Source organism: Zeugodacus cucurbitae, chromosome 6 (genome assembly GCF_028554725.1).
Source record: "Zeugodacus cucurbitae isolate PBARC_wt_2022May chromosome 6, idZeuCucr1.2, whole genome shotgun sequence".
Lineage (NCBI taxonomy): Eukaryota > Metazoa > Arthropoda > Insecta > Diptera > Tephritidae > Zeugodacus > Zeugodacus cucurbitae.
In genome coordinates this window covers 50,408,841-50,436,823 of record NC_071671.1, presented here as the reverse complement: position 1 = coordinate 50,436,823, position 27,983 = coordinate 50,408,841, and the positions used below count along the sequence as shown (strand labels likewise).

Sequence of the window (27,983 nt, the reverse complement as noted above, 5' to 3'; positions counted from 1 at the left end):
AAAGAAGTTAACAAAAAGTTGAAAATACAATAAAGAGAGCATAAAATTGTAAAATTGTGGAATAATTGTGGCAATGCCGTTCTCTTCAAATATCTACAGTAAGAGTGCCAGTTATCCTTTGCTTTTTTCTGAGCTTTTGCGAGAAGTTTAAGAAGCTTTTATAAGAGAGTTGACCGTTATTTGATATGTTTTTGGGTAAATTCTAAAGAATGTCTTTTAAATCGCTTCAATCCCGAAAAGTGATTGCCGATTGTCTTGTTTCCAAACTCCACTCTCATTTTAAGGCAACAATAAGAGAGCGATACCAATCAGCTCTATAACCTCAACGAAAGAACAGAGAGTTATCATGTCTTTAATATTCTTTATTGTTAGAAGATAGTTGTCAATTTGTTTTGTTGTTGGTGTCATGTGTCCTATTCAGGCTGGACGATTTAAGTTGTTGTAAGCGGCACTGCCAAAAACAGATCGTTGCTAGAGATGAGTTTAAGACAGTGAGGTCTTGTAATATATATTTATAGCTCATCTCATTCCATGTAAATTTAAAGTGTAATTCAGTAAATCGATCTTACCGCTTCCGGAAGGAATACCGCTCCGGAAGTCTATAGTAAGAAGGTATTTTCAGGGATGATTACTGTGGTATCAGTCTAATACATATCATTTGGGTATGTCCTTTGATTGGGAGGATGCAGACATCGTTCAGTTGGACGTATTTTCTAGGGTCTAGTAATAACCGATAACTTTTTTTCAGCTTTATAAATTTTGATAAACGTGCTCTGCATAAATTATGGGTTTCCTGATAATGTCTTGCTTTTAAGCCAATCTCTTTCTCTCACTTTATACTTATTCGTCGGTAGATATACTTTTTATTATTTACTTTCAAACATATTCTTTTTCTTCCACTTTGGCACTAGAACCGTGGATCGGTCCGGGCTGAGAACACAAAACTTAGCCAGTTGTCTCTATCCTTTGCGAAGTCACGCCAGTTGTACATCCCGAGTGCAGACACCCCTATTCACTTGGTCCTTCCATTAGATGCGTGGTCGCCATATCTTCCGGCATCCACCCATGGGTCCCGAGTCGAAGGAGCTTTTGACATCGACTTCAATACGTACGACATGACTCAACCATCGCATTCGTTGGATTTATATGCGCTTTACTATTTTCATAAAATATAGTCATAAAATATAGCATAAAGTTCATGGTTCCTTCTTCTTCTACTCCTCGCTCCCGCCCAAAGATCTTGCGGAGAACAGTTACCCCGAATGCTCCAAGTAGTTTCTCAGCTACAAACTCATTAATCGACCTGGTCGACTCTCCACAGTACGAACTTGCTTATTCTAAGTTAAATTTTTTATAGAACTTTACAGGATTTTTCATAGTACAATTATAAAAGTGCTCGCATTTACGAAATCATCGGTAACAGAAGCAATTGTATGAGGGATCAGAAGAGAGTGTGAGTTCAAGTAACACCGAAAATAAATATACCGATCCTCTTTAAGTAAACTCAAAAATGATTTATTTTTGACAGGAAAATCTGAAAGGTGTCTTCGTATTGCTTTGCCTCCATCCTAGTGTATTAGACGTAAGCTTATTCGAAATCAGACTTTGGAGTTTTTCATCAAAATCAACCACTGTTCCTAAAAGTGTTATGAGTGACGGAAGCAGAGCGGCCCGCTAATGTCGACAGCTGTGGCGCTCTTTATAAACGGCGCTCACTTTGAAGTGATTCAATTGCATTGCCGCCGAAAGGCCAGCGACGACGACGGAACGCCCGAAACCACAAAGCCGCCAAAGCGAAGCCGAAGCCAGCGATCACCGATCCAACTTGACAGTCTCAAAAGCGTCTGCACATGCGAGCACAATCAGTTGCAAAGCGATCGGCGTGGTGAACATACGTACAAATGAAAAGTTGCGGTTAGTGAACGCTTGGGCAAGCAATTAAGCAGCGAGCGAACGAGCGAGTAAGCAAAGTAAGCGGTCAGCGCACAAGTTCGTGGCTTAAGTCTTTCGTTCGTTTTCACTTTTCGCTTAACGGTGTGACTTGAGCGCCGGCATACAAACACACATACAAATAGGTGTGTGTGTGTGTACGTAGTGGAGTGAAGATTCTAACGCTTGCGAGTGACGGCAACGTAAACAGTTAACATAAAGATGTGCTGATGATACATTCTTGTTAGCACAAACCGAGACAAAGCGTCGAGATACTCGTATTTACTTTATTGGCATAAATTAACTGTTGCCTTTGCGGTAATTACTATAAATAGACTAGTGCGCGGCAGTGAGGGGGGGAAATTCGGTGGCATTTACTCGTATGTGTGTGTGTGTTTGTGTGTATTTTGATACAATTTTGCTTCCTCTGCTCCTTTTAATGTTTTGTTTAAAGTGCGTTGTGTAATTAGTGCCGATCGTTGCACTGCTGGCATGTGTGACACACATACAAACACACATACATGTGCGCATAACAAATGCGTGTTCAAGCGAATTCACTGAATGTGTGACAAATAATTAAAAATCAATTAAAGCGCTAATTGTGGACAAAAGAAAGGGAAACACACGCGTGTTTTGTTAAGAAAGCGTGTGTGAAAAGGAAGAGAAACAGCATCTAATGAAAATTGTTATTAAAAAGTTTATAAATAAAATAAGATAAACTAGCAAAAAAAGTTGGAAAATATAAAATATAAAAAAAAATATTTTTAAAAAATAAAATAAACATTTATTAAGTTTAAAAGTGTGAATTTTTTCACTTCATTCAATATATATTTTTCTGCTTTTAAGGTGTTTTTTTTTTGTAATTTACCCTAAGTCAATAATTTTACTTTCAATTTATTTTTAATTTTTAACATTTATTTAAATATATTTTAATTATGAATATTTTTTTTTTTTTGGTATTTAATTATTTTAGTAAAATTACTCTCTTTCAAGGCAAATGTCTTTTGGTTTTAAATTTGCTATTAAGTTTTTAATTTTAATTTCGCTTCATAAATAATTTTTTTAAGCAAGCTCTTTGCTTTACATTTATTAATTTTTTTTTTTTGGAAATACAATTTAGCATTAAAGGCTTTTTTTAGTTGTTAATAGTTTTCTAATTCATTTTTATTTCTAGAGAAATTTTAGTATCATAAGAATGATTTGTACTCATTATGGAGAAACTTCATTCTTAGAGCTCTTCTTAAACGGAGGGTCCAAGTCTGGCACTTCTAAAGATAGCTATTTTTAAATGATGTCTCTGAAAGACTGATTCGATGTAATCTAATAAATTTAGTCTTTCTAAATTTAATGAAACAAGACTGCTAGCGCTTCGACATTTTTCTTTAAGGCAAAATAATAAATTCCTCTCTGTTAAAAGCTTATCCAGTAGAGTCTGGAAATGTGTTCACAAACAGAATATATATTTGTCGCAATAATACTCGGGCTCTTTGTTTGATTCTTTTTTACTGGTTTCGCTATATGTAAAAATTTCAAAAATTACCTTGCCATATAAATGGTTCGGTTTTGATATTGCTAATCGTATTATGGTTTAAGAAAAGCTGAAATTGTAATTTGTGAGTAAAGCAAGGAAAAAACAAGTAAGGAAGGGCTAAGTTCGGGTGTAACCGAACATTTTATACTCTCGCAATTTATTTGTTTAACTTTATTTATATTATATAATACACAATTTGACCCAAATATTCGTCATATATATTGTATAACGTCCATTGAAGGTTGGAAATCATAATATTAGGTTAGAAGCACCGAGGTCCTCGTGTTCGATATATGGGGCCTTAAAAACCTATGGTCCGATTTCGGCGATTTTTAGAATGGGGCTGCCACACTATAAACATAGTATTTGTGCAAAGTTCTGCACCGATATCTTCACTAGATCTTATTTTATATATTGTAAAGTAAATAATTCAGATTGTCTTCAAAGTTCTAGTATATAGGAAGTAGGCGTGGTTGCGAAGCGATTTGGATTCGGGTGTAACCGAACATTTTATACTCTCGCAATTTATTTGTTTAACTTTATTTATATTATATAATACACAATTTGACCCAAATATTCGTCATATATATTGTATAACGTCCATTGAAGGTTGGAAATCATAATATTAGGTTAGAAGCACCGAGGTCCTCGTGTTCGATATATGGGGCCTTAAAAACCTATGGTCCGATTTCGGCGATTTTTAGAATGGGGCTGCCACACTATAAACATAGTATTTGTGCAAAGTTCTGCACCGATATCTTCACTAGATCTTATTTTATATATTGTAAAGTAAATAATTCAGATTGTCTTCAAAGTTCTAGTATATAGGAAGTAGGCGTGGTTGCGAAGCGATTTGGCCTATTTTCACAACATATTATTGGCATGTAAGTAAACTATTACAAACCAAGTTTCATTGAAATCGGTCGAGTAGTTCCTGAGATATGGTTTTTGACCCATAAGTGGGCGACGCCACGCCCATTTTCCATTTTGTAAAAAAATCTGAGTGCAGTTTCCATCTACCATTTCTTATGTAAAAGTTAGTGTTTCTGGCGTTTTTCGTTAGTAAGTTAACCCACTTTTAGTAATTTTCAACCTAACCTTTGTATGGGAGGTGGACGTGGTTATTATCCGATTTCTTTCATTTTTGAAATGTATTAAGAAGTGGCTAAAAAAACGACTGCAGGAAGTTTGGTTTATATAGCTCTATTGGTTTGCGAGATATGTACAAAAAACCTATTTGGGGGCGGGGCCACGCCCATTTCCTCAAAAAAATTACATCCACATATGCCCCTTCATAGTGCGATCCTTCATACCAAATTTTATTGCCATAGCTTTATTAATGGCTTAGTTATGGCACTTTATGTGTTTTCGGTTTTCGCCATTTTGTGGGCGTGGCAGTGGTCCGATTTTGCTCATTTTCGAAAGCAACCTTCCTATGGTGACAAGAAATAAGTGTGCCAAGTTTCATCAAGATATCTTAATTTTTACTCAAGTTACAGCTTGCACAGACGGACGGACGGACGGACGGACAGACTGACATTCGGATTTGAACTCCACTCTTCACCCTGATCACTTTGGTATATATAACCCTATATCTAACTCGTTTAGTTTTGGGTGTTACAAACAACCGTTATGTGAACAAAACTATAATACTCTCTTTAGCAACTTTGTTGCTAGCAATTTTGTTGCGAGAGTATAATAAAACAATAACGCTTTCAACCGGAAGTATTCTGTTAATTTTTAATTAAGTAATATTTTGTAAAAGAGTTGCCACCTATCGGTAAAGTGGAACAGAGTAGATCGTTTTCTAAGTAAAACATTCTGGAAAATCTTTCGAAAGGTATTTTTAAAAATTTATTTGAAAAAAAACTAAAAAAACTAAACTAAAGGAAAGTGTGTGCTTTTATGAAATTCCATAAACAATTATAATATTTTTTTTTATAAAAATAATCAAATATGTTAGTTATAATAAAAAAAACAACTTTTTATGTTTTAACTACTTTATTATTTATTATTGTAATTAAAAATTCCAAGAAAGTAGAAAAAATATATTTTTTAAATTTTATTTTTATTTATAAAAATTCAAAACTAATACATATATTTTTTTGAAGATTAATGCATGTTTTTTGAAATCATTAATATTTTATTTCGATATTTTTTATATTATTATTTTTTTAATAAATACATTTTTATTCTAATTTAAAATATTATTAAAAAATTTACACATTTTTGTTTATTTCGTTGTACTTTATTTTTTGTTATACTTCTTATTTTACTTATTCTTAAACTAACTCAATTTTCAATTAATCTCAACCTTTTGCATTGTTCTCCTATTCCATTTATTCACTTTTTTGGCGGTGCCTTGAAACTTTGTAGTTTTTCCATTCTTTCGAACTGCTCTAATTGCTGTGTGACTTTGCGACCTCACAATAACAATTAAAACAACAACAAATGCAACAAATTAACAAAACAATAACACAACAACAACAAAACACAATCAAAGGCATGAGAACAAGTGCGTTCAAAATCCAAATTCAAATGCCAATTTAAACTAGTGCAAGTGTCAAGCTATAAAAACAACAATATAGTAGAGGTAGTAGAAACAAGTTCTTCACACAAGCACTAACTGAAAACTAAAATAAAGTAAAATAAATAAATTAAAGCATTAAACAAATTAAAGTGGAAAGCAAAAAGTCAGTTGTGGATTTTAATCGTGGAAAAATATTGCCATTTAATAAGAAACTATTCGGTCAGTTGGCGCGACGCACTGTTGACTGCTTCAGCTTAGTCGTTTAGCCAGTTGTTAGTTAGTCCGTTAGGCGGCAGTAGCTAGTGAGTGAGTGACGACTCACAGCACAAAGTTTCACAGTTAGTCACCACAGTTAGTAAAATGTCAGCAGCTCGAACGGCGACTCCGCCTCACTCTGAATTTTAATAAACACACACATACAAACATATGCATGTACATACATACATATGAGCATTGCTATTGATACTGCTTTCCACTCACGTCGCTGTCCATTGTTCATATTTATTATGGTTTGTATAATGGTGTGTGTGTGCGTGTGTGATGATGTGAGGGCACGCGCAAGCTAAAATTTCACTGCTCGAGGTGCATGCGTAGCTCTGAACAGCTTTTTATGTGTATATTTACAGATAAAGGGTTCTACAATTAGGACTGTTCGCAATAGAAATGAGCTAAACTGAGTTGTACAGAACTATAAAGATAGTTATTTTTATTTCAAAGTCTCTATATAGTTATAATGGGGTCAAGACAGTTGAATTTACGACTATGACCCGGATTCGGTTCGAAGTACGACAGTGAAAATTTTAAAAACTTTGAAACTATTCGTTCTAACACCATCCGCTTCTCGACAGCCAATGTCCAACCTTCTGACTGCATTTCTGATGTCGGAAGAACTTTCTTTCCTTTGGAGTCGTCCAAAGTTTACTTGTTAGCCACCTAAGTGGTTCTGTAGCCCTATGGCATATAAAGTTTATACTGATGTTTTTGTTGTTCTTTTAATGGCAGGGGACTTTCTCCTAACGGATAAAAATCTGGATCCGTTCAGTTTACATAGAACACACTACGTGAGAACGGTCGGTATCCCAAATCGTAACCTTCCGTTATAAGCATTCCCCTTCTATAAGCATATTAAAAAATAAAACTTTCCGATTTTATGAGTAAATCTACAAAACTCCTGAAAGAGACGACCATAACTTCAAATATCTGATGTTACGTATACATCAGGGCATACTTATGAATCGAATTGCTTTCATGAAAATTATTGGGGTTAAAATGTATCTGATATACACTCTCTAAAGAACAACATGGTGACTGAGTTGGATTTACGAAGTCGATGGTTTAAAACTCCAACCAAGCTATATAATCTGGTGGGTTTCGAGATGTCGTCCTTAGTTTAAAGTGATCACTTATAGGACTTTTGCACTGATTGATGGCTCTTCTGAAATAATAGTAAGATTTCGATAAAAATGACGGTGACCTCCATAAAATTCGAAGACCATTCCGGAAACACTCGCTGATTCTCTTAGGTTCCTGAGCTTAGTTGTGGTCTATGAAAGGTTGCCATTATCCCTTGTTTTTCAAACTAACATCAATTATTTGCTGATTGCTACCTAAGTCAACCTACTCTCCCATTGAGAAACCCTATAAACACATATGCAAGTGTCTGACCACATACCGACGGCTTTCTTGTGACTAAGCGCTTAGCAATTTCTACGATTCTCGCATATTTTGCGCGAGTCTCCACGGCGTGATTATTTGTATTATTTACAGTATTTGCAAAAGCAAAAGCAAAAACAATAACAAAGTCAATAATTGTAATTTGTTGTCATGGAATATATTATATACGAGTATGTTCATACAGAAGCGGAGGTAAGAATTGCTATTATTTATTTCTAGCAAGACTGACACGCCTTCACCAATACCTCAATAAGCTCGTTAGAAGTTTAATGTGATCGATACAGGTATCTGTCATATGTGTGGATTTTACGTGCATATATAGCATTTATGGATGGTATTTAAGTAATAAAAGTATGATTGGAATCTAATTATAATAATTAGAGAGCTAGAAAATTTTGCTTAGACAGCTGTGGAGTCGTTTGACCGATTGTTTGTGGTACTGACATTGTTGTGCGCTGTCTCAACTTCCGTCACAGGTTAGCTCTGCGCATTGGTTAGTAAAACTTGTTATGGATTTTTATAGATTGCTTATACCAATACTTGCAAGTTTTTCCATTCAGTAAGTCATCAAAAGAAAAATTTAGTATTCTATGACTCATATGGACTAATTTCCAGAAAGTTCATGTTTAGAGCTCTTCTTTAACGGAGGGTTCATATTTAGCTACAGGCCATCCAACTTCGTTTTTTCGCTTCTAAAGATAGTTATTTTTATAAATGATGTATCTGAAAGACCGATTCTAGCTAATCAACTAAATAAGTGTATTTCTTTAAATTTTACGCAAGGGATTTGTTCTCTAAGGCAAATTAGTCGTCATCATTAAACTCTTCTTCAATTAAAAATTTATCCAGAGGGATCGGGCAATGTTTTTCCTTACTAGTCTCCAAGTGAATTAAGCAATTTCAAGGAACTTTCGTCTTCTCTCTTTCTCTCTTTTTGCCTCATCCACAAATAGGATGCATATATGTTTTTTAAAAAATGACTTTGCCGATATCTACTTGATTGTATTTTTAAGTTTACGAGAGCTGTACGGAAAATAGGTTAGGTTAGGTTAGGTTGGTCTGGTAGGCATGCAGGCCACGCATAGACCAGTTATGGTCCTTTGCGATACCAGAATGGAGTGTCGTTACGTGTTCCCTGAGTAGTAGTCATCGTTCACGATGCCTGCGCCTGTCGTGAATTTTAATAGCTTATGAGGCTTCACTGACGATATCTCCTCTAACTTATCGTACAGTGGGGCCCCTAAGTACCTGAAGCGCTGTCTCGCTAACGCAGGACAAACGCACAAGAGAGCTCCACTGTTTCCTTGGTGCCACGCTCTTGACCTTTTCTGCATTCCTCCCGATCTGACAGCCCCATTTTATAGGCATATGCCGCTACAAGGCTGTGACCGGTAAGAATGCCAACCATGGTCCTACAGCCCTTTCGATCGAGCTCCAGTAGGAACCTTGTATATTTTTGATCTACCGCTTTGCGCATGACCTTTGCAGGTTTACACCCCGGTACATCCTTCTAGCGAGACATGATTTTTCTTGCCATGCATCCGTCTATGTCATCGTACAGAATGTGCATGGGTTTACCGATGTTGATCATGTTTCCAGCTGTACACCACTCTTGGCAATCCCGTCTACGATTTCGTTGCCCTCGATGTCTTTATGGCCTGGCACGCAGTAGAAGTGTAGCCTTATATTTCTGGCGACCTTCACCACTGCTGCCCTGCTGCTCAGGACACTTTTGGCCAATATTCGACACGAGGTTTACTGCCTTGATTGCCGCTTGGCTGTCTACGTAGATGTTAATTTTAGAGTATTGGCATTGTGCGCTGGAGGCTAGCTCTGCTGCCTTCCCAATAGCAAAGACCTCTGCTTGAAATATACTGCAGTGGTTCGGCAGTTTGAACGGTTGTCTTATGCCTAATTCCGGACAGCATATTCCTGCATATACTCCCTCATCCATTTTAGAGCCACCCGTATAGATATTTAAGGTGTTGTGTGTAGTTACGGTGCCCTTGCGCCAACCATCCTTTTCCATGTTTACCATGAACCCTCTTTCCCAGTTGTAGAATGGGACCAGATAGTCGATACCTGTCAGACTGCCCTTAGCAACCGAGCAGTGTCCGAAGGATCTGTATGTGAATTCACCTATTGTCATCAGTCGACCCGCCGATTTCGCCGCGCAGTTTTCGACAAAGAGATATATAGGTGGCAGGTTTAATATTCGTTTTAGAGCAGCGAATGTCCTTTTCCATCGGCTTCTGTCCACCACACCAGAACACCGTAGAGCAGAATTGGTCTCACTATTGCTGTGTAGCACCAGTGCATGAGAGTGGGAGAAAGCCCCCAGGTAGTGTCAAGCATCTTCCTGCATGCATACAGAGCATTACTGGCTTTCCTCACTCTCCCCTCCACATTGTACTTCCACATAAGTTTGGTGTCCAAGACTACCCCTAGGTATTTGGTACGGTGCTTGAGCGGGAGCTCGGTTCCATTTAGCGAAGGGGGCCTCCATGCAGGTATTTTGTACCTTCTAGTAAACAGCAGAAGGTCTGTCTTTTCCGCATTGAGCCCCAGTCCCGCTAGCGTTGCCCAGTTTTTGACAGTGCTGAGAGTGCTGGTCATTATACTGCTGACAGTGTGCAGACACTTTCCCGTTTTTAAGATGGCGATGTCATCCGCATACGCTGTTATCTTGGAAGCTTTGTTTTCAAACTGTTTTAGTAACTTATTTACCACTAATGTCCATAAGAGTGGAGATAGCATTCCGCCTTGCGGAATACCTCTACAGACTTCCTTGGCCACACTGGTATCATTCCATTCTGCTTTTATCTTTCTAGAAATCAAGAGGTTTTTCACCCACCTTTGTATGACAGGCTCAACACCCATTGACTCAATACTTCGCAGTATGAATTCCGTAGACACCTTATTGAATGCTCCAGAGCATATTCCTTGTATTCTAGAGCTTTATCAATGTTGTATACCAATGAATGGAGTGCAGTATCCACGGATCTGCCTTTTGTGTACGCATGTTGCGATGTGGACAAGCTGCCAGGAGGAAAATAATTTAGACATATTTTGGAAAAGGGTTGCCAAGTAAGCAATCTGTATGCTTAACTTAAATAGGTCCAAAAAAATATTGATTTATTGCACGAATTGGTTATTATTACAACTTATCGAAAACGTTATTGTATGAATAGAGTTGCCGCCTGTCTAAAATGAGAAAAAACTTCTTAAATATATTAGTCGTATAAAAATGTATAAACTGTGTATAAAAAAAATATATTTTTTTCAATAAAGAGTTGCCAACTATCAGCAAGGCAAGTTTATATAACTTTGTACTGAACTCCCAACATATACTTACAAGATTATTCATATTTGATTGAAGTAAGCAACAAGAAATATGACTGAAAATTAAATATATTTAATTATGTAATTATTTTTTTAAGGAATACAAAAATACACACGGAATTGCAAACAATAATGAAACTTCCTGTAAAATCGGCGACAAACTATACAAAAACATTGTAAGCATTCGAAAGATATTAGACGGAAAATGCAGATAATAAAACGCTGACAGCAATAAAATCGTGTGAATAGTAAAAGTAATAAAAATTACAGTGTCGAGTGATACATAAGCATATATATGGATATATAAGTAAATGTGATTAGACATTGGATAGTGAAACGATCGTGATAAATAAATGTGCAATTACAAAAAAAATTATAAAAGAAAACCAATAAAAATAAGCAGCGACAATAACAAACCCAACAACAACGCGACGAACCAATAAAAAATTAATTGCAACAAAATCGTAATTAGCAACAGCAAAAGCAATAACGACACATTTTCTTTTCTGCTGACAGCGCAAGGTGTTGCATTTAAGCGCTACTTACAACAACAACAACTTATGTGTTACAGACGTGTGTGGCAGTGTTGCATCCCAGTGCTGAAGAGAATGTGGGAATTGTGAGCTTTAATATATATAAACTCCTTGTGTGTTTTATAACAACAACAATCTGTTTTAAACGACAACTATAACTGTAGCAACAATAACAACAACAAATCGCATTACAACGACACATCAGCAGCAAGCATAACGCACAACGAAAGTGAAAGGTAATTTGTACTTTTCCAAACATAAACTCAATTTATTAATGCATTTTGGTACAGTTAACTGAAAACACACACGCACACATACATACATTCCAACACATCACATTATACATAATGCCCGCATAATTCATATTTCATATTGCTTTGATAATCTAATTTTATAAAGCCGCTATTTTCATGCTTTGTTATTATTGTAGGAAACACAACACAGGGTGCGATTTAAATAATAATAATACGAACAATAAAAACAACAATATTAGTTATTATAGCGTTTAGCGAAATGAAATGAAATGAAAGGCATTTCAAATTAAAAAATTTGTAACCCAGGGGCAATCGGTTTCGCCAGAGTATTATGATTTTGCTCACATAACGGTAGTTTTTAATAACATTAACCGATAGCGGTGAATATGTAGGCTGTAAGGGCATATTTAAATCCGAAACTTTCATAAAAATTTTGGATTCAAAGCTTTTATGAAATTTAGCCATAAAATATATTTAGCTTTAAAGTTTTCATCACAATCTTGAAGATGCCATTGAACATTTGACATAAAACAGCGTTTGCCGTTCAATGCTTCAACTCAATTTCTGTGATAAAACTTTTTACAAAAGCTTCAAATCTTTCAATGAACTTTTGCCTTATAAAAGCTCACAAAAGCTTTAAAGCTTTCAATGAACTTTTGTCATAAACAGCTTTCATCGCACTTCTCTCAGAAAAAAATCCGTTCGCAAATTTTACGTGCAAATGCGGCTTTAAGTTTAGGGAAATAGCAGAACGAACTCCATAAATCCGCGCTCGCAGGCAATTTTCATGGCTAGTTGCTTGCTGGCTGTATCACCTAATATTTTTCTATGTGTTGTGTCCTGGGTATGTGGCTTAAACGGAGTGGTTTCGGATGACCTAGATTTGATTCGTTACCATTATCTACAGTTAGCGTAGCAATACGCTAAAGTAAGTCTACTTTATTGTAAATTCTTCCTAAACTTAAAATATTTTCACTCGGCAGCCTATTCAAATAATTAATTCTGTTTCTGTAAGGAAAAAGCTTTTCGCAAAAGCTTCAAAGCTTTCATCAAATTGCGATTATTTAAAATATTTCCATAAAAGCTTTTCAAATAACTTCAAAGTTTTCATTCGAATTTTGTCATCAAAAAGCTTTCATAAAAGTTCAAAAATTCGACTACTGTTATAAAAAACTTGTCAAAACTTATATGGAAATCTATTCCGAAGGACTAGGGCCAAATAAATATTCCAACTCACTAACAAATAAAAGTAAGTCGGTTCATTCCGAATTTGGCATTGCCTTCTTTTCTTCAAATGTTGTTGTTGTTGTAAAACATTGTGCAGACATATGCTACATAATCGCCTCACTGCTGGCCTGCCTGTGCGTTTGCCTTACCTTGCCTCCTCTTAGCCAATCATGTGTAGACGTAATCGCATGTAATCGCTCTTTGTATGAATGATAGAGTGAACATTCAGCGAATCGTATTGTTACTATTGCGATTATTAGCTTTATAATAAACACATAAATGCAAATTCGCATGTAAAATATGCAGAAATGCAATATGTAATTCGCATGAATTCATAACACTTTAGTGAATTTTCAGCCAACGACTGATAGCCACAGCATAGAAAAAATGCCATTGGCAACGCTTGCTAATTGCTAAATCAAATTTATGCGAACTCTTTCATTGCTAAGCTAGAGCTTAAGCCATTCGAATTCGCATGGAAATTCCATAATTTTTTATGCACTCCCTTTAACAGGGTTCCCCGCACCACTTCAGTGCCCCACTTGGCGTGTCTTTGAGACACTCTCGCGGTATGCGTGGTCTTTAGTGAAAATGTAAATTTCCTCCGCGCAAAAAAATATGGTAGCATTGTCATTGAACTCGCGCATGCCCAAGGTGCAGCATCACACACACACACACACCGTGGCCCACCTACTCGCCTCCGCTCCATTTAGTGTTTAATGCGCATAAATTGTTGCGTCGCTTGCATATTAAAATGAAGACGCACGCAATTCTTCTGCACTTCGTCTCTGCGGCTCCTCTGCATTCGTTTGGTTGTCGCCACCTCTTTTCGCTTGTTGTCTGTCTGCTTGTCTAATGCATCAGCTCATCATCATCCGGCGCAGCGCAACACACCCAATTCATCAGCCAACATTCGTGCGTTGTCGGTTTGTGCAACGCTCTCTGCGTGGAATTATGAAATCGTGGCATGTCATTGTTGTAATCAGCGTTGTTGTGTTGACATCATCTCGGTTGGTATTACATTGTATTTGTTGTTGTTGTAGTTTTACCTTTTCGTTTCGCTCATCTTCATTGCATTGAGATTAAGAGAGATATTGAAGAGCTTTCACTTGACGGTTAATTAGGTGTGGTTGGCACTGAAAAAATCGGCTGTGTACCTGGGTCAAAGCAAATGGATTATAAAGTATTATAGTTGGGCTTCAAGTCTCTCCTTTTTCTTAGAACTGTCTCAGTGGACTTTACAAATTTCTTAGAACCAGAATTTGATAATATTGAAGTCTAAAACAGCCATAAATTGATTGTGAGTTATAAAACACCGCGCTCTTTTACGGTCTATACTTTTTAACTGACATTTCTAAGCATCTTAGTCCCTATTCTATGACTTGGAGTTGCTTATGTAATCTTCTTAGAAGACGCGAGTATTTATTATGGGAATGTTAAACTTTTGTTGATCTTCTATGTTTGTTATTATAGGCTTTTGTTGTGTTAAAGGCTTTAAAAAGAGAAGCTCATTGTTGAACCCTTCTCTCAAATTAAAAAACAAAAATCCAGTACCAAGAAAAGTGATCTGTGCTGATAGAATTTGTTGTTGTACATATTATAGTAGATGAAAATGTTCCTCTAATAATTTTTGGTAATATTTGCGAGTTGACTGCTGATAAAAAATCAGGTTCTATTCTGGTAACGTGAACCCGACTGTGATAGGAACGTTGAACTAATACAGTAGTTAACACTCTCGGTAGTTTTGAGTTTTAAACCGAAATGTCTTAAAGAATATATTCGAAAATTTTTGTTTTGCTTTTAGAAAGCTTTTTATGAAAACTCAGAAGACCCTCAGAAACCTCTAAGTACCAGCAGGACCCTTAATTTCTGTGAAAACATCAAGGCAATTTGAGTGAAAGCTCTGTAAAATAACTCTAGAAAGAATATTTATGACTTATTTGTTTTTGTTATTGTTGTACAAATCTAATATTTCAATCAATAACAATGAAAAGTTGAAAAAGAAGCATTGGCTATAAAAAACAAAAGACTTAAGCAACGAACTCGAAATTCTTTTGAGTATAAAATCGAAATGAAAGCATTTGTGACAAAAGTCTGTGGAAGTTTAGAGTGGGAAAAGACACTATTCAGCATATAACACATGTGCATAATGCTTCCCACAATGTTCTTCATTTCAACTTCGCTGCAATGCACAAATGGCAATTGCGGCGGTATAACACGTACGAAAGCAGCAAGTGAATACGCATGATCATAAATTCTACATTCCTTAAATATTTACAGAAAATAGCAATATATAAAATTTGAGAAAAGCGGACGAGTAACGAATAAAATCGATTTTCAAATATCAAAACATTTTCTTTTATATTGTATTTTTCCCTTTGAAATCACTACTTTCAACATACCACTTGGAAAGTGATTGCCATTAAATAAAATAAAAAAAAAGAAAACAATGTAAACATAAAATTCACCTAACGGTACATTGCACTCAACCCACATGACTACGACAGTCATTCTCCGGAATATAATTGCACAAATAATAATTCAAGTATGCATATCGGTATTTGCTCGTTATTAAAAAATAGTTTCTAAATACAATTTAACGGTAATATAATTAAATTAAAGTGTATTCGCTTTTTAGGGCATTCAACTTAATTATTTTGCAGTGCTCGAGTCAGTGGCAAACAGTCACTCAGTTAAAAGTGATATGCACTCAAAAATGTTGAGTACATATGGATATACTTATATTATTTGATGTATGTGTGTTGGTGAAAGAAGCAATCGAAATTCATTATTAGGCTAAGTACTTCAACAAATAACAGCAAAATTTTTGATTTTTTTTTAAATAGGTAATGCAAATAGGTTATGTCATTGTATGTCTAGTTTATACAGCATTTTATAACAAATATTGCTGAAGAGAATTACTAAAGTGGGTTAATGAAGATAGTATACATTTAACACGTTTTTTGCTATTATTTGTGGAGTTTGTTAGCTTTTGAAAGTCTTTTAGTCTTATACTCGTAAATAGCTCCCATAAAAATTCGAGTGCTTAAAGCAACCGCAAGTATTTTAGAAAATTCCATATAACTAAAAAATTACAATGTAAAATAGTTAAATAAAATGAAGAATCGTCTGTGAATAGTTAAAATTCACAAAAAATCTTTCTTTAATGCCACAATTTACTCGGGTTTGTATTGAGTTAAAAATATTGACAATATTATCAAAACGAATTCCTTTAATGTATAATGGCTTATACTCATATTAAAATGTTTAACCAACTCATTATCATAGTTGTAAAAATTCAAAAAGTAAATATTTATGCGACAATTTGAAGTCACGTCAACATTTTTATATGCAAGCATTTGGAGGTAGAAAGATTCATTCAGGCGTTTGGTGATCAACTCAACTTTGTTTACGGAACAATCGCGAGTTCGTTGAATATATATTTTTTTCGCTACATATAATCGAATTACATATATCCATCTTACTCTGAACTCAAGCAAACTGAGATGCACATATATGAAAAATATATATATATCAATATTGGTGTTGGCACCTTTCGTAATAATTGCATTCACCCTAGAAAGTTCTATTTAACTTTTGAAAACCTATAATGAGGTTCCTTTTTTTCGGAGGAACATAACTTGAACATGTAACTGAACTCGTTTTAATATATCTATATAGATATTTTTTTTTTAAATAATTCAATACAATTTTTAGTAGTCCAGCGTTATAGTGCGATTTTAAAAGACAAAATATTGAGTCCTATATGGTTGAGAACTACAAAGTAATAACTCTCCGAGCATTCTTCCCATATGACAGATCGATAATGTGCTATTCGCGATCAAGAAATGATTCCATAATAACTACAGAAAATTTATACGAGACTACGAAAGAATACTTGTTTGACGAAGTCCGAAAAAGGGGGCTAAGTTACTTAATAAAGTAGTAATATTTGTGGGAATGTGGAAAATATATATCGATTGAAGATGATTGAAGTGGAATGTTAAGATTATCAGGAATCCTATTTTTCAGTAATAGTAAGAAAAGTAAGAAAACTGTTGTGGCGGAATAGTCGCTTATTTTGTTCATATCTTCATTCACATTCACATGGCTAATGTTAATTTGCACAGTTCAGTTTTATTGAATGCTTCCGAATACAGTGGAACTTCCCTAACTCGAATCACCATAATCCAAAAAAAAACTTTGATTTAGAGAGACTTCGAGTTATAGAATTTTCAAAAAACATAATATTTTACAAAAAATATAGACTGACTCTATTAAAATCCACACTCGATTGTGAAATTTTAAATTTTATTTATGCCCTGGTCGAAAAGTTCGATTTATGGAAGGAAATTTGTATGAAATTTTACTTTATTGCCAATTTAAGAGTTCGTGTTATGGAGAACTTCGAGTTAGGGTAGTTTGAGTTATGGAAGGAAATTAGTATGAAATTTTATTTCTAAACGCTATTGCCAATTCAAAAGTTCGAGTTATGGAGCTCTTCGAGTTACAGAAGTTCGAGTTATGGAAGTTCCACTGTATCTGCTTTATCTACATAACAAACTTGTGCTCACATAATGGATTAAAATACGCCCATTAGTTACCTTTAACGCCGATAATCTACTGTGCTTCTTCCCATTACTTCTTTGAATTATGATGTGTCAATACTCTAATTTCTGAGTTCTTGTGAGTCTTTTGACAACTAATTAGAGCTAATTTTAGCGTACCTACTTCCCAAGTGCAAGAGTTATTTTTCGGTTATATAAAATCCATCCGATCCTAAATATCCCCTATAATCAAGGGCAACTGTATTAGTCTGAATACCTGACATTTTATAATAATCTTGTGAGATTAATTAAGATTCCGAGTAGGTTACTGCATAACATAATAATAATGAGTTCTGGCATTATTAACTTTGTAATTATATGGTTTAAGATAAACTAGATGAATCATATTTAAATACCAAATGCCGTTATGAACAGACTACTCGTTTCAAAATGTTGAAATATTTACAGTAATTTTTCCTTTACCTAAAATCTTTCTGCTTTTTGGAGTCGAAAATTTTCAGTAACCATTATTTAAATGACGATACATATGCTATAAATAGAAATTGTGCTAAAGAGCATATTTGATTTTTTCGAAACTCTAGATTTATAGTATTAATCTAAATCATTCATAAAATAGCTTTGTTCACGTACGAACACACATTTTCTTTATAAAATGCCGTATAGATTGAAGACTTCCTTATGCTAAAATGTACGATTTTATGCCAACAACTTCTACGCACAAATCCATATTTCTTCTTTGCCAAGTAATAATTATGATAAAACTGTGAATATAGCAAAGCGAATCGACAAGTCAAACAACTGTCCAAATTCACGCATATTATAAGAAATACAAACATACATACACACTGTCGTGGAAGTAGAGATATGAACACATATCAATTTGATTAGAAAATAAATTTATTCAGACATATGTATGTATGTCTGTCTATATGCACCCATATCTGTGTGTGCTTTATTGCGTAGACTACTTCCAACTGGCCACACTTGTACACTTTTGATTCCAACGGTTCTTTTGTATGCCAACGAAATGGCCTAAGCAGCCGGGGGGAAAGGGGGAAAGTATGTGGCGTAAATTTACAGTTGTTTTTCTTTTCAATTGGCAAGTAGAATAGCACAACAGCACAAATGGATGTATAAACGAACGAACGGTGCTATCATATTGGCGGCCCCGATAACAACAAAAGAAACATGGCAACAACAACAGTAGCACTGACAACAACATTAACTACAACAATGTTGTCGAACAAAAGTGCTTGTTGTTCATAGAGCGCAGCGTCAAAATCGAAAATAAACAATGAGGGGCGCTGGCAGCGACGTTGACGTTAACATTGGCGTCACTACTCTTTCCGCTGCTTGCGGCTGGCCGTTGTTCGCGTCATTACCGCTAAGTTTTTATGCTATTTACACACTTATGCTTCTATATTTATTTTATGCTAGTTTTAGTTTTGCATTAGCAGTGGGTAATTACAATAAAAGCAAAGTGCTGAAGGTGGTCGAAAAGCCGCTAAAGATGGTTTATTTAAATTTGCTGTACTTAGAGAGTGTCGGCAGCGTTGGCTGTGTGTGTTAACTGAAAACTTGCAAAGTGCTAGAAATTATCACAACTTAACGCCTGGACGAACGCCGTAACCGAGTGAATTGAGGGTGTGACTTGTTCTCTGTGGTTATTGAGTTCTAAGCCCAAAAAAAAGAATACACTCAACAAATTGAAGAATCAAAATATTTATTTTTGCTTTTTAAAATCTTTTTATGCAAGCTCAGCAGCCCATCAGAAATCTCTAAATACTAGCAGGACTCTTAAACCTTTGAAAACTTCAAGAAATAGACCTCAGGCTTGAGAAGAAGCTCTGAAGCTTTGTTATTGTTTTTATTATTGTTGTAAAAATCGAATATTTCAACCAATAACAATGAAAAACTTACAATGAAGTACTAACTATAAAAAACCAAAGACTTAAGCAACGAACTCGAAATATTCCACAGCTCAAAATCAGAATGAAAGCATTAGTGACGAAAGTCTGTGGAAGTTTAGAACGGAGAAAGGCAGTAAGTGTATTATATGGCGCATGTGCATAATGCTTTTCTGCAATGTTCTCCGTTGCAACTTCGCTTCAATGCACAAATGGCATTCGCGGCGGCATAACACGTACGAAAACAGCAAGTGAATACGCATACTCATGAATTCTACATTCCTTAAATGTACGCAGAAAAGAATTATGTATAAAATATGAATGAAAAAATAAACAAGTAAGGTTGTTTGTATTCGAGTGGAACCGAAATTTTGCTATAAGCGAATATTACTTTTAGTTTTCGTTTTATTTGTTTTGAAATTACCTCTTTTTTTTCTTCTCCTTTGAACTTAAAATACGTATAAAATAGTTTAATGATTGACAGTATGATCATTCATAAATTTTAATGATGACAATATCTAATTTGTATTTTGAACTAGTCCGGTACTAGTCCGGAAACAACAACTCAGTGATTTCGAAATAGTTACAAACAATCAAAGAGATATTATTAGACCAGCAATGCATTCAACTGGTGCCGATATACTCCTTTAATAGCTTTAAAAAATATTCTCTTTCGGAATTAGAAAATATTATTAAATGACGCGAATCAATCTCAAATTTTCGCAACGGTTTCAAATATCTGCTAAATATAATTAAATCGATTGTCATGTCTTGATCATTGCTCTTTATATTGGATTAGACGGCATATAGCCTGTTAAGAATTTTGGTTGGTTTCAAGTAGATTAGTAGAAGAACATAAAAAATTCAAAATCTTCAAGGTCAATACACTGTTAACCTACATTTCTCCGCTCAGCCAAATATCTTACTCATACTTTGAAAAACGTGGTCCACATAGAGTTCCATCATTCCTTCAATGCGGAATGTTACCAAGTCAAACTATTGTGATCTGAATCCTCCAAAATTGCTCATTTTCTGAAATTTTCGTCTTATTTGTGGGATTCTCCTGTATATGGCAACAAACAATATAAACAAACGAGGGACCTACAAGTTTTAAGCTGACTCTAAATATTTATGGTAGTAATATAACCAGTGGTTTGGATTGCTTGCTCATAAATGATCGGAAGCTAAGATTGAAGGTGAGCAAAGAAGACCTTAACATAGTGGCGACTTCGTCGATGAAATTACTTAAACTATTATTACCGACAGTTCAATAAGCCATGACATTAATAACAACAACAACATATAATGGCCTTAGTAAGAAATTAACCTACAACAACAACTTAGTAAAAATCGAATAACCAATTCTTGAAATTCAGTTTTCACAATCGCTTATTTGTCAAGAAAAATTATAAATTGGAAACCAAACGGGCTTTAGATACTCAGCGTTCAATGAAATTAGAGCTTGCTTGGCGAATTTTTTAGATTCCTAATGTCTGAGAACATTTAACTCCAGTTGCATTTGCAAAATTTGTTTTCTTATGGATTGCCATATACACTTAATCAATTCAACTCGTCTTCTGTTTATTATAATAAATTCTAAGCTATATTTGATCCCATCTTCCACAAGTTGCGCTGCGGTATGAAAATATATAAAAAACTAACTGAAAAGCAATAAAAAGTTCTAGACTTGAACAGCTACATTATATTCAGCAATATCCGGTGTTGGCCTGTTGCGGTTGTCGTGCGGCATCCGTTCGGCAATAAAACGGCATTGAATTGTTTTAACGCGTTTATTCTTTTTACACATTCTTACACACATATAATGTCTTTGTATATAGAATTCACCGTTTATTTATACTGTTCAGCATAATTTGCTTTTGCTTTTGGCGCGCACGCGCTATATAAGAAGACCAGTGGCATTCACAGGCGGCTAATCCGCTAATCGGCTGATAGGCTTGTGCGCGAGCATGTTGGCGCAATAAAACCAACAAATTGACAAATGACAAATTTCAATCGAAAAATGTTTGTGTAAAGTGATTACAGTAAGCTTGTCTATATGTAAGCAAGTAGTTTGGTTGCGCTGGCGTCATCGCGTTAGAAATCATTCAAACAAACAAGTGAAACAAGTGCCACTGCACCCCCAAAGTAGTTTTATATAGACACACACACACACACACACACACTCACACCTAATTGAGCCATGTTGGCAGCTCTTCAATAAATTACGCGCTTAATGTTTAATGCTTCCAAGCGAGCTATTAAGTAATGGTAATCGCGCATATATTTTTGGTGGAGGTGTATTTTTATTTGTCGTTTGTTGTTTTTGTAGTTGTTTGGCTTGTCAAGTGGCGTGTCAATGGCTGCACAAGTGAGTAAGCTGAAAAAAAAACATGAATTTCTTGGCTTGGCTGCGTGTTTTTGACACTCTGACACACACAAACACACACACTCATTCATAAAGAGAAATATGCGTGGCTTCGTATATGTAGTCGCCAGGAATTTCAAAAATGACATAATAATGCCATAAAGCGTCGCGTTACATTGCCATCGCCGCCGGCTTAAATGTTTTAAATTACCAACAATAATTTCTTTGTTTTTGATTTTTGTGAATCTTTAATGCGCTTAGGCTCTACGAAATTGGCCAAATGGCGGTATTGCACAGCATATCTTTGGGGTTGGCATTGATTTTAATTGATCTTTGTGTGAAATTACGCCTCCGATTTGCGGCCGGTGTGGGTGATAACACACCCAAGTCAAGCGTTTTAGTGTGGAAAATTCAGTAGTCTCAAGGTTTGAGTCGTCATTAGAATTAAGTACTTTTTTTATGAGCTTGCGGCATTTTTTCATATTTCAGAGTGAGTGTGTTGTCACAGAACACAGTTTAATAGTTACAAATGTTGAATAATTGCATTATGTGAAGACAATCGAAACGCTTACATCATTTCCGGTAAATAACCCAAATGTTCTTTTTCTTGAATCACAATAAATATTAAAATGAGCACTAAAAATCTTCGAAAAATTGTCGACAATTATCAAGCCGATTTTATTAATATATGTGTTCAGAAACTAATGGGAATTTTAATTTTTTGAAAAATATTAATACATTCATTCGTCTACATTAATGTTATCGCCTTCAAAATAGTTCCCATTCGATTTTATGCATTTTTCCAAACGACACTTCTCAAATTCGAGTTTTGAGATAGTCTTTAGCTGTTAAAAAAAAACACAATTAGACTGTTGGACTTTTAAAACTTGTATGGATTTTTTAATGGATTAAATGAATTTTAAAATTCCCGTTATTTTTTGAACACCTCCTATATATATTCTATATCGAATCTGATTGGTCTATTTTACAACAAAAATCAGTTAGGCTAAGAATTGCTATACAAAATTTGCATTATAGTATGTTAGATCACGACTAACGATTATTCATGAAGATTAATAATTTGAGGTTATGTTTGACATTCTGAAAGTAAAATTAAATTTCTGTCTAAAATTGCGCCAAATCAGTGTTTTAAGTCAAAGTAAAGCCTTGAATCGCAGTTAAGAGTAGTGATTAACTTCATCTCGTCTGTTCTTTCACATCAATGACATTCTAGGAGAATAAACTCATCCTCAACCATTTTAATGCACATTAATTGGGACTAGTCCATTGATATGACTGACTTTGCTATATATATGTATATACTTTTGTCATGAATGGTTAAGAGATTTCTAAAATTATTGAAATTCTTAAATATTTCATTGAAGAATATGGTAGCACTATGTGCAACACTGAGCTTTATGAATAAAATAAATGTGCATAAAACATATTAGTAAAAGTAACTGCAAAATAAAGTGTCTTTCAAATAATCATAATTTAAAATATCCAAATCTATCTATCTATGATCTAGCTTAAAGTATACTTTAGATTCCAAATAAAATTGTCCAATTGGTGAGAAAAAAATTTTTCCCTAACCAATCTACTGTAGTGTCGTAAAAACATTTTAATAATGTCTGAAAGAGATTCCTCTTTTCTTACACCCTCGTATAACCCTTACAGCAATGCATAACACTTAAAATAAATTAAACAGTTTTGTATATTTCCGAATCAATTGACGTCGTTCAGCGGCGCAAAAACTTCAACAAGAACTCGTATATGATTTTATGAATGACGAAAAGGGTGTAACAGATTATGTTGTGCCAAACGGTACGCAATATCAATAAAAAAATCTATAATGGTCATTTCTAAATAAATGAATTCGCAGAAAATCTTCATTATTTATTTGCAATGGCATGCATATTATGGTATACTATTTTCTGAAATTCTTGTGCCAAATATAACAAATTAAATAAAAACGAAAATGTGTCACATAATTTGTTGGCTTATGAACCTACTTACTGCTTATGATGCCATAAAGCGCACTCGCTCTGTGCTAGTGGGGCAATAAAAGTGATTTAAAGTAATGCGCTTGAGAATTCAATTCAATGAAGTGAACGAGTTCGTGTCTTAAGTCTTTTGTTCAAAATTTGTTTGTTTGCTCAGACAGCATGCTTGATACTGAAAGAAATTGGGGAAATATTGTTAAATATGGTAACGTAATTGTGTTTAATAGAAAATCAGCAGATCTGTAAGTATTACAGTCATGTGTAAATTATTAGGAACATATGATAAAAATTTTAAAGCCAAATTATTGAAAAATTCATTCTTATTAAATTAAGAAATATTATTTTTATAACAAATAATTTAAGCTTTAAACGATTTTTTATTATAATTATTTAAATTACAACGTTTATTAATTTTCTTAATGACATTCTCCGACCTAACCTCAAATTAATTTTGTTTTTATTATTTGAATTTAAAACTTTATAATTTAAATTTATAATTAAAACATTATTAAAGAAATACAAGATTTTAATAATTATAAATATTTCTTAGATTTTTAGTTTGTAGACAAATTAACTAATTAACTATTACAAACTATTTTGTATGATGAAATATATTTTGAAACAAAAAAAATACAGTGGAACTTCTCTAACTCGAATCACCATAAGCCACAAAAAAACTTCGAGTTAGAGAGACTTCGAGTTATAGAAATTTTCATTAAAACGTACAATTTTTCAAACAGCTGTAAAATATACTAGATTGATACTCAGTTTCATTGATTTACTTCGCAAAAAGTAATATATTCTCTAATTTTGTATGTTGCAGTTTGCTATTGATTGGTTCTTGACCTCTATATCCGATGCATTTGTTACATGATTTATGTAATCCATAAGTGTAATATCATATTTTTTGTTCGCCTCCTTACCATATAGAGGGACTCTTTTAAAATTCTGCCTCGATATTAAAATTGTAAATTTTGTATTATACTCTGGTCGAAAAATTCAATTTATAGAAGGAAATTTGTATGAAATTTGCCAATTCAAGAGTTCGAGTTAAGGAGATCTTCGAGTTATAATTATTGTTATTTAAAAAATACTGATTTAAATAATTTTTTATACTCTCGCAACAAATGTTCCTAAGGAGAGTATTATAGTTTTGTTCACATAACGGTTGTTTGTAACACCCAAAACTAAACGATTTAGATATAGGGTTATATATACCAAAGTGATCAGGGTGAAGAGTGGAGTTCAAATCCGAATGTCTGTCTGTCCGTCCGTCCGTCTGTGCAAGCTGTAACTTGAGTAAAAATTAAGATATCTTAATGAAATAATGATTGGCACACTTATTTCTTGGCACCATAGGAAGGTTGCTTTCGAAAATGAGCAAAATCGGACCACTGCCACGCCCACAAAATGGCGAAAACCGAAAACACATAAAGTGCCATAACTAAGCCATAAATAAAGCTATGGAAATAAAATTTGGTATGAAGGATCACACTATGAAGGGGCATATTTGGCTGTAATTTTTTTGGGGAGGTGGGCGTGGCCCCGCTCCCTAATAGGTTTTTTGTACATATCTCGGAAACCAATAGAGCTATCTGCAATCGTTTTTTTTAGCCACTTCTTAGTACAGTCCAAAAAATAAAAATATCAGTTGTGAAAATAGTCGTGAATGTTGTGAAAATAGTCCAAATCGCTGCACAACCACGCCTACTTCCTATATACCAGAGACGATCTGAATCGTTTACATTACAATATATAAAGTAAGCACTAGTGAAGATATCGGTGCAGAACTTTGCACCATTCTAAAAATCGCCGAAATCGGACCATAGGTTTTTAAGGCCCCATATATCGAACATGAGGACCTCGGTGCTTCTAACCTAATATTATGGTTTCCAACTTTCAATGGACTTTATACAATATATATGACGAATTGTTTATTATATAATATAAATAAAATTAAATAAATAAATTGCGAGAGTATAAAATGTTCGGTTACACCCGAACTTAGCCCTTCCTTACCTGTTTTTAAGAATCTTTGATTTATTCAAAAATAATTTTTATTTAATTTTAATTTATTTCTTTTTTATAAGCTGGTTAAATTTTTATTTAAATAATACATTAATAGAAAAATCTCCATACATTCACACAATCATACTTATTCATATTTCACCAATTTACTAACTCCATTGAATTCAGCATTAATTCTACCTTCCAATTACTACTAACAGAATACACACGCACTCATTTGTTGTTGTCCACTATCAGAAAACATTAAAAAAAATGGTGGAAATTCATTTCATTTCAGCAAAACTAACTGTACATTGAAAGCGCGATAAAAAATATATCGACCCAACAGACAAATACCGAAACGCTTAAGCGGCTTAACGCAAAAAAACGCTTTTGCTAACATTGAAACTAAATAGCAACAAAAAGTATATACGCATAAGGCGAACCAAAAATTAAATAAACTAAAAACTCAAAAAACCATAACACATTTATTGGCAACGGAGATAACTAATAATAATCGAAAAAAATATGTTCGAGAAAAAACGCTTTGATTCGAACGAAATTACTAACAACTAAAACGAGCTCTTCCTCATCAAAAAGGTGTCATCAAACAGCGATTATTGCACATAAGCACATATGCCTACAAACATACATATCTACATATAAGAGCATATATATTGGCCAAATTTAGCATAAGAATAAGCACATTCACCAAAAACGGGACAAAAACACAACAACAACAAAAAACTAACAAAGGTGATCAAATTCAAAAAAAAAAGAAGTAAAAAATAATTCAAAACATCCAAACAAACGGTGGTGTTGACCTCAACGAACAACGACTTCACTCAAACGCCGCCGCTAAAAACGACTCAACTCAAACGAAAATACTCAAGCGACCAAAGAACTCACTCAAACGCTACGCACCGCATCCATCACACGCTTTGTCATTGAAACGCGCGACAGCTCCAATGATTTTCGAATGCCGTTATTGATGCTCCATAAATTACATATATACATACATACATACATATAACGGTATATATGACAAATTTTGCTTTTGTTTAATTAAAATTTTGTTTATACAAAAAACAAAACAAATCCAACAACAACAACAAAATGAACTATGAAAAGGCCATCGGTGAAACGCAGCCGTACGAGAGCAAAGGCAGCTACAACAACAACAACAACAACGCAAATAGCATACAAACATTTTGGAATGATCAAATAATGGAGCGTTTCATAAAGGCCAATTTATTTATGATTTGCTGTGTGGCAGCCGGTTTGCTACTGGTAAGTGATGATAAATACAATAACAAGAAATACATATACAATTTATAGACAAACACTTACTCATGTCATGTATCTTCACCGGCAACTGTGGAAAGTGAGTTGTATTGTTTGTTTAAATATTTCCGTTAGTCGGTGGCTAAATGAAATTGTAACGGTTGTTTGAGGTGTCAGCTATGAGAATTAATAGCAATTATTACAATAACAAAAACAAGCAACTGTTAACAAAATGGAAAAAAGTGTAGTAGTCAACAAAAAAAAAAGAAAGACATAACAAAAACAACAACAAACAGCATCAATGTGACGCAGTGAAAATAGAGTAAATGCAAACTCCACAATTTCATTTATTTCTTGTTTTTGTTTTGCAAACAAACTCAAATATTACCAAAACGCACGCGCACACACACACACACACACACATACATACAACCCACATTTGCTCTGTAATTACCGCTATTTACGCAAATAAGCATGGTAAATGCAAACAATCAATGTAAATACACAACAACAACAACAACAGTAACCACTGTTTGCATTGTGTAATAGTTCACCGGCGCATTGCAAGCGTGCGTATGTGAAATCAGTTAAACAACAATTAAATATGTAACATTGAAAAATTTTTCAGTTTTTCTCTCTGTTTGATTGGCGGTTTAATTGACTGATTGAGCGATTTACTTTCGCTTTCTCACGTTGATTTGTTATTTGTTGGCATTTGTGGCATTTGGCTGCAATCTGTGCTCTGTTTAGTTGATGTTGCATTGCGGTTATTATTGTATTACCTAAATAATACCGTTATTAGTTTAATATTGCTTATGATAATAAGAGT

At 34.3% G+C, this 27,983-nt stretch overlaps 1 protein-coding gene across 6 annotated transcripts in view; it reads left to right on the top strand.

Moving 5' to 3' along the window:
* The first annotated feature begins 1,830 nt into the window (after positions 1-1,830).
* LOC105214545 (uncharacterized) overlaps positions 1,831-27,983 on the top strand; it is a 33,012-nt gene continuing 6,859 nt past the window's right edge. Inside the window, exons 1-3 of one of the 6 annotated variants that reach the window (XM_054233900.1) lie at positions 1,831-1,970; positions 11,105-11,775; positions 27,002-27,160. In XM_054233900.1, the coding sequence (XP_054089875.1) occupies positions 27,098-27,160 (63 nt within the window). In that variant the 5' untranslated portion in view covers positions 1,831-1,970; positions 11,105-11,775; positions 27,002-27,097. The other 5 variants (XM_054233895.1, XM_054233898.1, XM_054233896.1 and 2 more) reach the window with 5 other exon arrangements.